General features: G+C 37.6%; 2 protein-coding genes across 2 annotated transcripts in view; one reads left to right on the top strand and one right to left on the bottom strand.

Moving 5' to 3' along the window:
- The window catches only part of MUC6 (mucin 6, oligomeric mucus/gel-forming), a 79,250-nt gene extending 70,399 nt beyond the window's left edge, over positions 1–8,851 (bottom strand). The window contains 1 exon segment of the mRNA XM_031553375.1: positions 8,842–8,851. Within this exon segment, the coding sequence (XP_031409235.1) occupies positions 8,842–8,851 (10 nt within the window).
- Positions 8,852–9,350: 499 nt separating this feature from the next.
- Positions 9,351–13,047, top strand: part of MUC5AC (mucin 5AC, oligomeric mucus/gel-forming) — a 217,213-nt gene continuing 213,516 nt past the window's right edge. The window contains exons 1-2 of the mRNA XM_010711134.3: positions 9,351–9,448; positions 10,947–11,211. Coding sequence (XP_010709436.2) covers positions 9,379–9,448; positions 10,947–11,211 — 335 coding nt within the window. The 5' untranslated portion in view covers positions 9,351–9,378. The remainder of the gene's footprint in view (positions 9,449–10,946; positions 11,212–13,047) is intronic.

The following is a 13,047-nucleotide window of genomic DNA, read 5'->3' as shown; positions in this document are numbered from 1 at the left end:
TTGATGAGGGCTAAAAATATGATTTACACGATGTTTTATCAAAATAGTCTTCTTCAGGAGATTTCATCTTAGTTTTTTCATTTCTGTGGTATTCTAAGTTACCTGCATTAAGGCCTGAACATTTTTTCCTTCTTTTAAGCAACTTTCAACTGAAGGATGAAGTACAGAGGAATGCGCTGCTGAAGGGTAAATGTCTAATTCATTCTTAGTTTGTAGACTAAGACTGTTCAGTCTGGTCTCAGATTCTAGGAAAAAATAAAGATCTATTTTGAAACCTGTTGTTTTCTGAACTGGTAAGCAAGTGTTTATCTGGCAAGATTTTGGAAGTGGGGTGTTGCAGTAGTGATCTCCGTAGGAAGTGACCAATGCTGTCCCAAAGAACAGGGAGCAGTTTCCAGCCAGCTTCACAGTGGCCCCACCACAGGCCACGGCTGAACCCAACAAGTAAGTTGGTGGTGCCTCTGTGAAAACATATTTAAGAAAGATTAAAATGCTATACAATGGTGTGAGAGAGATAGGAATGAGGGAAAAAATGTGTGAGAAAAAATCTTGAAGACACTGAGGTCAGAGAAGAAGGAAAGGGAACATGTACTCCAGGCTCTGGAGCAGATGTTCTGCAGCCTGTGAGAAGAAGTACGGTGGAGCAGCCTATGGAGAAGACCACCTTGGGGCAGATATCCACACTGCAACACATGGGGAGTCCCATGCCTGAGCAGGTGGATATGCCCCCAAGGAAGCTGCAGTCTGTGGAAAGTAACCACATTAGAGTAGGCTACTGACAAGAACTGTGAGCTGTGGAATGGAGACCATGCTGGAACAGGTTTCTGGCAGGAGCTTCAGCCTGTGATCAGACTGGAGCACTTGGCGAACAAATGCAGGGAAGGACCTGTACTGAAGCAAGGGAAAGCTGTGAGGAGGAAGGATTGTTAGAGAGGAACTGACTTCCCATTCTTCATCCCATCTGTGACACTCTTGGTTAGAGAGGAGGTAGAAAATCTAGAGTGAAGGAGTGAAGTTGAGTTTTGTAAGAAAGTGGCCAGCGTGGGATATTATTTTTACTTTTTGTCTTAGTTTCTCACCACCCTGCTCTTATTAATTTCCATCAAGTCTGTTTTGCCCTTGACACAAAAACTGATAAGCGATCTCTCTGTCTTTATTTGAAACTCATAAACTTTTTCATCCGATTTCCTCCCCCTGCCCATCTGAGAAGAGGGAGTGAGAATGATGCTGAGTGAGGGTCTTGTAGCCAGCCAACAGTACCCCACCACAGCAGAAGTAGTAAGGAAGCTTTTTGTCTAATTGTGTGTTTGCTTGACTAGAGCGACACTTTATTGTAGTAATATTGATGAAGTACTGTTCTTAACTGGAAGCTCTGCTCTGGTCTGCCTTGGAAAAGTACAGAGAAGATAATATCAATACTCTCCTGGGCCTGCTTTTGATTTAGCATGTTTATTAAGCTATTTGCTTGCAGCAAACATCCTTACAGAGTTGTTATGAAATATTATTTTGCTATAATGATTCTAACGTATGGAAGCATTGCCAAAAAAAAAAAAAAAAAGTGTTCTTCAAATTACACAGAGAATGATACTTTTACTTTTTCATCTGCATATTCTTTTACTCCTCTCCCAACACATCAAGAGTCTGCTATGGTGTATTCAACTAGTCTTACTGTTCAGTTCAAGAGACAAATTTAACTTTTTTTAAAATCTTTGTTTTTGCATAAACTCAGAAATATTTTTGTGAACGGTCTTAAACAATTTGAGCTTATATCCATACCAAAGTTGCTTTTCCCAGGATGTGACCTCTGTTTTGTACCAAATGTTTGGATTAACTGAGACAAAATCTCTTCTCGTGGGCACATCTTCTAATTTCTGCCATCCTTACTCCCACTTTCCTTATCTTTGGAATGATGAAACTCTTAAGTATTCTGTGCAAAGTTGAAGAGTTCCAAAAATAGAAGGAAGCCCTAGAAGTCCAGAGATTCAGGTATTTTTACAATAGATGTGAATATGAGGCTCCCAGGACAGATTCAGGTATATCACTCTTCTCTGAATGAGTAATTGGTGAACTGTAGGATGAAAAGAAGCTGTTTTGAAGAAACAGAACAGTTTTTTTTTGAAGTCATGAAGCACCTATTGTAGAACAGAATGACTTCGGTTGGAAGAGACTTCTGGAGGTCAACTGGTCCAACTCTTCTGAGAGCAAGGTGCCCAGGACTGTGTCTTGTGAAACACTCCAAGGAGGAGACTCCTCATCTTTTCTGGGCAACCTGTGCTGGTGCTCAGTCACCTACGCAATAAAGGAGTGTTATGTTCATGGAGAAGATCATGTCTGTGAAGGTATTAGTTATGGTCCACAGGAAATAGCTGGAATATAGACAAACCTGAACTTTTTTTTTTTTTTTAAACTTTGCTCTTGCAGCAGCTTGTTTAGGATGCTGGATATGTAAATATGATTCTGAACCTATGCTGTGGATTGCCTAAATACTTCTGTGGCTCTGCATTTCAGCTGCACGTTTAATTCTTTAGCTCTAAATATTGGGGTAGGAGTTTTGTGGAGGCATACATTAAAACTGTCAAGTATCATGGTACTCTGGGAAACGGTTCGGGCTTCAATTTCTTGATTTCTTGAAATTAAAATCATATTTTTCATTCCTTATGTTTTTACCCAGGCCTTCTGGCCTTTCCAAAATTTGCATGTAGGTACTCCTAATAGATGTGATACATCACTGGATGGTGCGGAATTTCAGTCTTGCTGCCATCTTTTTATAGTGCAGATGATTGACTTCTGAGAATTATCATTTAAAAAAAAATAACTAAAAAGAAGAAGCATTAAGGAATGCACAAAAGTATTTATTTTGTTTCCTTTCTCTTTTTGATTTTTAGTTTTTTATCTGATTCAAATTTTGCAAATGCAAGGAAAATAAATACAAAAAGTAGAAGATATTATGGAAGTGTTTGAAGGAAAATATTTTTTAGTCCATCCAACCTTTCATTCCTTTTTGTGAGAAAGGTTGCAACTCTCAGCGTTCTTCAGTGTATACCTGCATATTCACCATGTTTCCATGATACAGTGCTCTCTATTTACAGTATTGCCTTTCTGATGATTCAAAAGTTAATAATAAAATAACTTTGTTAAATAAAAAATGTGCGTGGCAGCTGGAAGACTTGAATATGAATCAGATGCGTTCTTGCATTTGACGTAGTTTTTTTTCCTGACACGCAACATTAGGCACAATAAATTATGTAACTGCTTGTTTACATAACTGAAGTTGTTGAAGTTTACCCTAACTGTGGCAAGTGTAGTATGTGGTGGTGGGAGGAGTAAGACTAAATATTCTTAGCTGAAATATTCATGCAGGTGAAGTCAAGTTTCCTCAGTGACAGTCCTCTGAAACCATCACCAGAGTTGTACTGTGGCTCAAAATACTGCTTACCTAAGCTGTTTAATATGAAATTTTAAATTGATGAAATTCAATGAAGTCTGTAGAAGTGTTGATTGCATTCCATTGGGTAAGCTGTTCATTTAGAATTTAGGAAAATGGGAAGGGTTTACTCTATCAACCAAGTAATTAGGCAGGACATTTTGTGAAGTATGAGAACATACCATAATTAGTAGGCACTCAAGCTATTTTTTGGAAGGTCGTTCAAAAATTCAAGTTTTGAAAGGTAAAAAAATAATTCATAGTGAATGTTGTCTTTTAAGCTCTATCCATATACCACTGCAAAAAGAAGGGGAAAAGCAAAGGGTTTTGCTCTCTGGTTTTAATTGTGGCAGTAAGCTGAGATAGATTCCCCATTATACCTGAAAATGGAAAGTAAAAGCAAATTTACTTCAGTTTCACTATCAAATGTCATCAGGAATTTTGAGACAAGGAGAGAGATAATAGAAACCATTAGTGGAGGACAGTTGAAGCAAGCAAGTTCACTTTGTTTCTTTTTCAAATTCTTAACATTGGACTCCATCCAGAGAATGCAGGTTAGGTGCACGTGCTTTGCACAGGACGTTTCCCAGCTTCTTTATGAGCTGTGTTTCCTGTGGAAAAAAAGTGTTTCTTAAGAGGATGGTGGAAGAAAAATGCATATTTTGCCAGCAATTTTCTTTCCAGTGTTTCCTAGACAGAGAATAAAGAGTTAGGAAAATCCCACTCCACTGAGGTAAAATTTGCAGGTGAAGAAGGAATGAGGAATGAAATCTGTTTTATGCCCTTTCTGTTTCATCCCTTCATGTCACTTGCCTGCAGTAAGTCCCACAGAAGCTCGAGTTAATGAGAACTGTACTAATCCTTTTATAAATGCTCATTTTCCATGTGTACTGCAATAGAAACTGTCTGGCTGAGTCTTTTCCCAGACAAACCTATTTCTAGAAAGGAAGTGTTAACAGGGAAGTTTACTAGTTGAGATGATTACTTACAACATCTGTTCCTAATCCCAATAATTGTATCTCATGTTTATCTCAATTTGTACTTAGTTGGAAGAGAATGAAAAGTTTTGCAATCTTGGTCTCTAAAATAGGGGATGATTTGCTGACTAAAAGAAGGAAGCTTTACAAGTGGAAAATGGATCTGATTTCTATGCAAAACCATTAAAGGAAGGGCGTGTTAAAAAATTATACTCCAGCTAGCACTGGTAGATATTTTACACAAGTGTATTTGTCTGAATATAAAGGAATGGCAAGAACTTGAAGACTTGCTTAAGCTCCCAGTGAAGGTAGTGCTGAGATTACTCCAATCAGACATCAGATATGTTAGGATAAAATTAAAATTATTAATTGTGTGATATGATATCCCAGAAGGAGGACGAGGTCAGATAATCAGAATTATGTGGGTTTTAGTAACATCTTTGTTATTCTTTTGACATAGGAATCAGACTGTTAGTTGCATATGTGGGCCTTCTGTGTATTAGAATTGTTTGTGAAAACAGCAGCCAGTGATGTACCCATCAAAATGTCTGAGAGAGCAGTAAGTTGATTACAGGCACATTTTTTCGTGACTTGTTTTTAATTTTCTAGGAAGGTACAAAATATAAACTTGTGAATTTCAGTTATTTTATATCAGTTATATCTCCTTATAAAGACATGTTCATTTTGTATTGATAATTTGAGGTTAGTCTATCTGAAAATGTATTAAATGTATAAAAATGAAATGCATCTCTAGTACTTCTGCTTCATCACTTTAAGATTCTTTCACCTCTGTTCAGCATTCTGTTTTCTTTTCATAAAGGTGTACTGCAGACATTTCTTTACTCATGATCTGCCTGTATTTTGCCAGAGCTGTTTTAGGATGGCTGCCAGGGAGTTTTGGCTTGACATACATGGAGTGTAGTTTATGTTATGCAGTTGAATAGGCATGTGGAAGGCTTTGTGTGATCAGGTGAAATGCTGACAGGATGCAGAATGAAATCCTGGAGCTCTTTCTGCAGAGCAACGTAACTGATGTAAAACTTCTTGACTTGACTGCCTTGTTGACTTGTGATGAGCAGCAAGTCAGGAATACAAAAGAAAAGACAACAATTTTAATGACCATAATTGTAATGAATAGAACACCAGCAATATGTTCTGGCTGCTGAGAAGGGCGATGGTATTCTGGGCTGCATCAGGCAAATTATCACTAGAAATTCAGAAGGTGATCCGTTCCCCTCTCCTTGGCACATGGGGTGTTGTTGCCTTGTTCTGTTCCCCTATTATAAGAGACATGTGGACATACTGGACAGAATTCAGTGCAGGGCTGCCAAGACAGTGAGCACCTCTCCTGTGAAGAGAGGCTGAGAAAGCTGGGGGTGTTTAGTTTGGAGGAGGTTCAGGGGGATCTCACTAATGTCCATAAACACCTGGAAGAAGGATGCAAAGAGAATGGAGTCAGGCTCTGCTCAGTGGTGCCATTACCAGAACAAGAGGCAGTGGGCACAAACTAGCACTCCTCTGACCATCAGGAAGCAATTCTGTGCTGTGCGGGTACTGGGGTGCTGTCACAGGATGCCCAGAGGCTGTGCATTGTCCTCCTTGGAGAACATGAACCCATCTGGATGTAGTTCTGGACACCCTCCTCTGGGTGTCTGTGACTGAGCAGGAGTTGGACCAGATGGACCAACCCTGCCAACCTCTGATCCTTTGATTTCTGAGGGATTTGTACAGTGGTCATTCTGGCATTGTGGTGACAAGACTGAAATGAGACTTCCTCTTGGTGCGTTAACAGATACGAGAAGGCATAAAATTCATGAAAAGAGATTTGTTCTTCCTAGAACAAAAAGTATACTGCAAAATAAATTTCAGCTCTAATTAATATAAGCATTAAGTCAGCTAATGGAATGATTAGAAATGCTGTCACAAAAGTTTAAGTGACTCTTGATGCATTCATGCAACCATTGCTCAAAAGCCAGGTTTTATTTTTCATCCGTCCTTCTGCATCCACTGATGTAACAAACACAATTGCTGTGCAGTATTCAGTGTTTTTAATAAACTTTGACTTTTGATGTTGGTTTAGCAGCAGAGAATCCCCATAAACTTTATGCAAAGATGCTAACATTAAAGCAGAGTTATCTTTGTTCGAAAACGGTTTGATTATTTTAGATTGTCAGGCAATTTACAGTGAAATATGGATGTGTATCCATTAACTGTAAGATTATTCTGGATAAAAATACGTAGAGCCACAAGCTGTAAGGTTGAGCATGACACAAAGCAAGCTATGATTGTGTACCTCAACTACTGATTGTTTCTGACAGGTATATAAAGCAGCTGTTAGGCAGGAGCATTACCCTTCTGTCAATAAGGAAACAAAAGTTACAGTTCAGGATGCTTTCCAGTGCTAGCGAGAGTTTGAATACTTATGAATAGTGAAGATAAAGAGCTATGCTCACTTCCAGATAATCACAGCTGTGCTGACCTGAGTATGTTTCTGTAAGAATGGGCAGTGTTCAAAAACATGCTTAATTCTCTTATTCTCCAAGTTGGGGTGTCATAGTGAGCTAAGCTTCCTATATATCAGAAGGAGTGTCAGTGAGAATTTATTCATGCTGGAAAGACCTCAGAAGGGAAGTGTTGCTGTTCTATCTGTATAGCCCAAGATAGGATCATGCTCAGGCTGGAGCTGGGATAGAGAAAACCAGGCACTAATACCTAGTACTGGTTGGCTAAGAGTAGCTCTTCAAGGGGTTAAAATTATCCATAACAGCCACAAAAAAGGGGCATTTTGAATTGTGCTTAGGAATAAAACACGAGCATATTGAATAGAGGGATGGTATGTCTTTAGGGTAAAGATGATTACTTTTCACAATCCTAGGAAATAAATGAGGTTTGTTTCAAATGAGGAAGTTTTTTGGTGAAGAAACCTGAAAAGGAAATAGGAAGTTTTCAGTTTGTACTTATGAGTATATCCAATTGAATAGAAAAAGGGTCAGATCTGCTGGATCAGTGGAACAACTGCTGTTAAAATTTCTAACGACTGTGTATGAATTCAGTCATAGAGACCTATTTTTTGGGGACAGTAGTAATTCTGGACAGGACTTTATCTGGAAAAAACATAGGAAGGAAAAGAAAAATTGGGAATAAAACTTTCAGATATCTCATAAGAATTTTTACAAAACGTTTCTGAACAGAGAGTTTTGGCGGTGTAAAAGAAAGAAAATCTTTAGCTGGGATGCCTGTGATATGTCACAAGAATTAAGACCTGAAAAAAGTAACCATCAAGGGGAGGTCTCTGTTACTTCTTTTTTCTCTGAATTCTAAATGGCAGTGACTCTATTTATTTTTATTTTCCATGAAGGAAAATTAATTATATATTTTACTAGTGATAGACTCTCACAGGAGAGAAGGGCAAATACTAAAATGCAGTTAGGACCGTCAAGTGAAAGATACCCAATGTGTGGGCAAATCTGCATCCTCAAATAGGAGAAGTAGAAAGCCCAAGAGCTTTTGAGATGTATTGAAAGAAAACAGGAAGATGTTAGGGGTGAGTCTAGGCTGTCTGTGGTAAAAATAGCAAAGAAAAAGAAATCAAACTATGCTTTCATGACAAAAGAGTGTTTATACTTGACTAGAGAGCCAAAAGGGCTAAGTGAAGAGTTTCCTTGTGTTCTACAAAGTATAGAAGTTCTGTTTACTTGTAATTTGAGCTATGTAAATAAGGAATGATCAGAACAATTAGGAGGATTAGAGATATCATGATACTGCAGTGAGAAACTTTGGGTGAGAAAATAGAGCCTGGCCTGAGAGTTGTACGATGTAAGCTGTTAGTGCTATAAAGAAACGGTATTAATAAAGATCTGTTGAAATAATTATACTGTACCTCAAGGAGCCTTCTGAAAAGAGTTGCAGAAGCATCTCCTCTAAGGAATTTTTCAGAGCAAAATGCAGTGCATATGAAATATATTTCTGAACTGGTACCTGGTTTTGTTTTCTGCTTTCTTCTGCGTTTTTCTCTGTTTAAAGCAAAGCTGAGCCTGTAGCTTTTTTGTCTGTGATCAAATGTGGAACAGTAGGCTGGAAACTTACATTCATGTAGAAGGTAAGCAAGAATGAATTGTCTGAAAATAAGCCTGAATTCTTATTTGGCGTGAACAGCAATGTTTTCCAATTTTTCCATTTTTTGCAGTGAGGGAAATGGGGAGTGTTTGGTTTTCCTATAGCTTAGCATATTGTGAGAACCTCTACAACACTTGTTGATGTTTTCTTCTGTTGCATCTCAACAGCGTTTGGTAGAACATCTCATGTTCTGTGAATTCCTCGAACTTTTCTTGACACCTCAGCACAATTTCATTTTGGACACAATATTGGCTTTATATTGTATTAAGAACTCCCTACATCTTTATAAATGGAGTCCAACAATTGTCTGCAAAATAATGTTACCATGCACCATCTCGTAACTTTTATTTACAACAGTTACTGTTGTCTACAAGGAACTTTACTGGAGCCATTCAATACTTACAGAAATTATTCAGTGTGATGGTGAAAGATGAAAGTCCTCTGTCTTTGAAGCCATGATTTAGCGTATCTCATTCTAAACTTCATTCAAGGGATTTCCTTTTTCAGTCACACCAGAATTCAGTTTGTCATAGGAATTGATGAAGGGTAAGCTTGGCATAAGCGTTAGAAGGATTTAAAAACATAGCATCCTGTAGGAGAAAGAAATAAAGCAATAAAACATTGCGCGATCATTGAATCAATATTATACCATTTCCTCTATATTAAATTTTTTCATTTATTCTGAAAAATACCTATCTGTTTACTTCTTATCTTCTGTAAATAGCACACCTACTTTTTTTTACCCCTCCTCTTTCCTCCTCCCTTTGTATCTCCTCCCCTGAGATAGAATCAATTGCATCAGTGGATATTATATAAAGAAATGCTTTCAGTGGTATTCGCAGTTCACCCACCTTAGCCGCCATGGGGCTAAGAGCTGCCAGCCTTCTTGTGCTCTGGCTGGCTCTTTCCAATGCGAGTGAAATAAGAAAAGGTAAGCTCTAGAAATAGTATGATGATGGATCATCTCCTGGAAATGAGGGAGGGGAGAATTAAAATATCACTGCAGAGGTAGAAAGAGGAAATACATTTAAATATTACAATGGAGTTTTAAGATCTCTTGATTTTCTTTAACTTTCAAATACCAAGGCTGCATGGCTTAGCCAACACAGATAGATACTACTCTCTTTGGAGTGATTGGCATCTAAAGCACTAATTTTTGTTTGAAGTACCTGAAAAATATTTTCGCTGTTACTTTTCTTTCCATATATTGAGAGCTTCCTAGGTATTGCAACCGCTGGACAGTAGGAAATTATAGAATTTGTTTGGTTAATTGTTACAGCAGTGAAGAAAGCAGGTGATTATGTGTTACCTGGTTATTTTGGAACAATGTAAATGCTTTCTTCTGAAGTCAATGTACTAACATTAGACAAAGCTCATTTTGTCGTTCAGGACATGAATAATTCTTTGCTATAAGCTCTAATTTATTCTGTATGTTATCAACTTAGAAGTACTGAAATGGAACTCTCAAACTAGGAACTATTTTTATAGGAATAGGTTATGAATTTTGTGCAGTGGTTGGGCTTGGGATATTGATCTTTGTTTGCTGTGTCTTGAATTTAATGATAGAAGAATTGGATTGCATTGATCCTACTTGTGACCTCTGGGAGAATTGGTAGCCTTCCTTCTGGAGAGAGAAGCATGTAAGCTTTGGTAGTGCCAGCGAGGCTGGATACATTTGTTATTGCTAACCATCAAAGTGCAATAACTTTGACATCCTCATGATAGTTCTGTTTTCTCAAATTAAACATTGCAAGAAAGCCCAGTGGAGATGAGTAGTAAGTGTGCTTGTTACCTTGGCAAGCTTCCCAAGTATGCTCTGCTTTTATTCTCAGCCCTAATATGCAGCATCCTGATATTTGCCATGGCTGAGGAGGGAATGAATTTCAGAGCATAAGCTTTTTTGTTCTCTACTACCCCAATTATTCTCTGCCCTATCTCCTACAGAGGCATGTGATAATAGAAATCCTTTTTGCCCTCCAGAAGAGTTGTGGAACCTTCTTGGACTCACAGTGCTGTGTCCTTTCAAGTGCATGTTGCATCAGAGAAGAAAAGAACTCTTAGGAATATTTAACATTGCTAAACTATTACTGCGATTCATAATAAATTCATATGTTGGCAAAGCAAACCAATGCACCAACTTGTTAGTGGCCAGACAGTAAATATACCAATCTCATGCAGGCAAGTTTCTTCTTCTCAAGTGAGGACTACAAGGTATACTCAAGTCCCACCAGTGTTTGTTAACATCTTGTTTTCCTTTAGATACTCGCATTTCTTCTGTTAGTATGCAGATACTCAATGAGACTTGAGATCTGTGGAGTCACCATGGGTGTAATTGCAAATGTCTTCTCCTGCATACTGCAATACTTAACTCTTCTTGACTAGCTCATTTATTTCACTTTCCTGACTGTTTCTTTTTCATAACTTAACAGGAAGGACAAGAAATCATGGCCACTATGTCTGCAGCACCTGGGGGAACAACCATTTCAAAACATTTGATGGAGATATCTATCAATTTCCTGGCATGTGCGAGTATAACTTTGTTTCTGACTGCCAAGACTCTTACAGAGAGTTCTCTGTCCACATTCAGCGTGCTCTGAACAGCAATAATCACCCTGAGATCCAATATATCCTGATAACAATCACGGATTTCACCGTGTACCTCAAGCCCAAACTGGCTGTTGTGGATGGGCGGATGTAAGTACATTTAGTGTAAAGGTGCTGGGAAGATAGAAACAGGATTGATTCTTTACACATCTGTCTATATACCATATAGGATAGTGGCTAAAAGTGTTTCTACTAATAAATAAAAAAACATTAGAAATCCAGCATAAAAACAGCTTTAGGAAAGAGCTTTACTGTTAATAGTCATTTCTACATGGGCATAAGGGATGATTTAAATGCAAGACAGAAAAAACCTTTAGTGAATTTTCGTTTTCTAATTGTGCAGGAAACAAAATGCAGCTCGTAAGCCAGATCTTTCACTGTTGTGAAATGATGTAACTTCATTCGTTTTATGGTATCGCCTTGTGTTTATGTTAGCAGATGGCCTGTCTAGCAAATCCTCAGAAGTAAAACTGTGTTTCTATCCAATCTTCTCTTCCTGGAAGTAGACGTATTTTTTTCTGATATTCATAAGAATTTCCTTAAAGTCCAGTAACCATTCTTCTTGCAATTATGGCAGAGAGAGTGTACGTCAAAAAAGGGATTTGTATGTGGCAATAATATGTATCGTGAAAAAACTTTTCCAGTAATATGGTCACACAAGGAATTAGCCTGACATCATTATTCATTTCAACTTGTGTCTTAACCTAACCTTTCAGAGTGTATATATATATGTAGACTGAAAGAAGTGAAGCAACTCATAGGTTAAGACATAGTTCTGCAGGATGAATGTGAAAGAAAGTGGATGTTAGTATATCTTAAGATAATTAAAAGGAAAAAAATCTATTTTCAGTGTAGGATCGGATTTTGTCTTGACGTTAGCTTTTGATCTGAAGTGTGAAATACACTGCAATGAAAAACTGCTCAAAATTAGATGATAACAATCAGTTTTCCAGGAATCATACCAGAACACATAACAAAATGACATGAAATTATAGAGAATGCATTCTTGTCCCAGATTAAAAAAGCCCCTCATCATGTACTCAGATCATAAAAAGAGCTCCATGAAAAATGTTTAGAAATCCTTTCTTGGATCAGACCTCTTTTTATCTTAGGTATTATTCATAAAACAATAGATCCCTTGTGAACAGAGGCTTGTAGAACAGGTTTTTACTGCATGCAGGATTTAATTTTTATAGAACTTAATTTTCAAATTACTCTTTAAATGGTGTATGATCCATTGCTATATAAAAATAGTATTTCACACCACTGAAGTGAAATCTGTAAAGCAGATAAATATATGAATTTGGCTTTTGGTACCTGATGCACTGGAATGTCCTGGTATTAGAATAAAGAGAGATATCTCATTCTGCAATATCTGAGGTGAAAAGTTGTGCAGTGTTCTATAATCCCTCTCTAAAACCACAATCTATTAAGGCCTCATTGTGAAGGATGGACAGTGCAGCCAACAGTAGAAATAATAGCTTCTGAGTTCCTGCCTAGTATTTATATGCCTAAATAATTTGGCCATGTGAAAAATGCCTGAGATAAATAGTTGGAAGTATCCCAGTTATATGTAATAAGGAGTTAAATTCTCCCACTCACAATACTAGTTACATAGAGATGTGCACAGATACATGAATCCTGGTAGACAATAATTGTACTGGCAAATGGGTAGAAAATGTACTGGTTACTTTGTCTGGATTCCAGTGTACACTATTTTTGCTTGAACAGACTGCAGCCCTTTAGATTTTATAGGTTAAGGCTGCTTGCTACAATGCCTTTATTGCTGAATGAATTTCAGTGGTGTGACTTGTGACATAGTGTACTGTAGAACAGATATAGAAGTATAGGAGAGATGTCTCATGAGTTGATTCTTTATCAAACAAAAGCATCTATACTTAGCCTTCTGCAATATATCTTCTGTCA

Source organism: Meleagris gallopavo, chromosome 5 (genome assembly GCF_000146605.3).
Source record: "Meleagris gallopavo isolate NT-WF06-2002-E0010 breed Aviagen turkey brand Nicholas breeding stock chromosome 5, Turkey_5.1, whole genome shotgun sequence".
Taxonomy (NCBI): domain Eukaryota; kingdom Metazoa; phylum Chordata; class Aves; order Galliformes; family Phasianidae; genus Meleagris; species Meleagris gallopavo.
The sequence above is the reverse complement of the archived record's forward strand: the minus strand, read 5'-3'. Positions and strand labels throughout refer to the sequence as shown.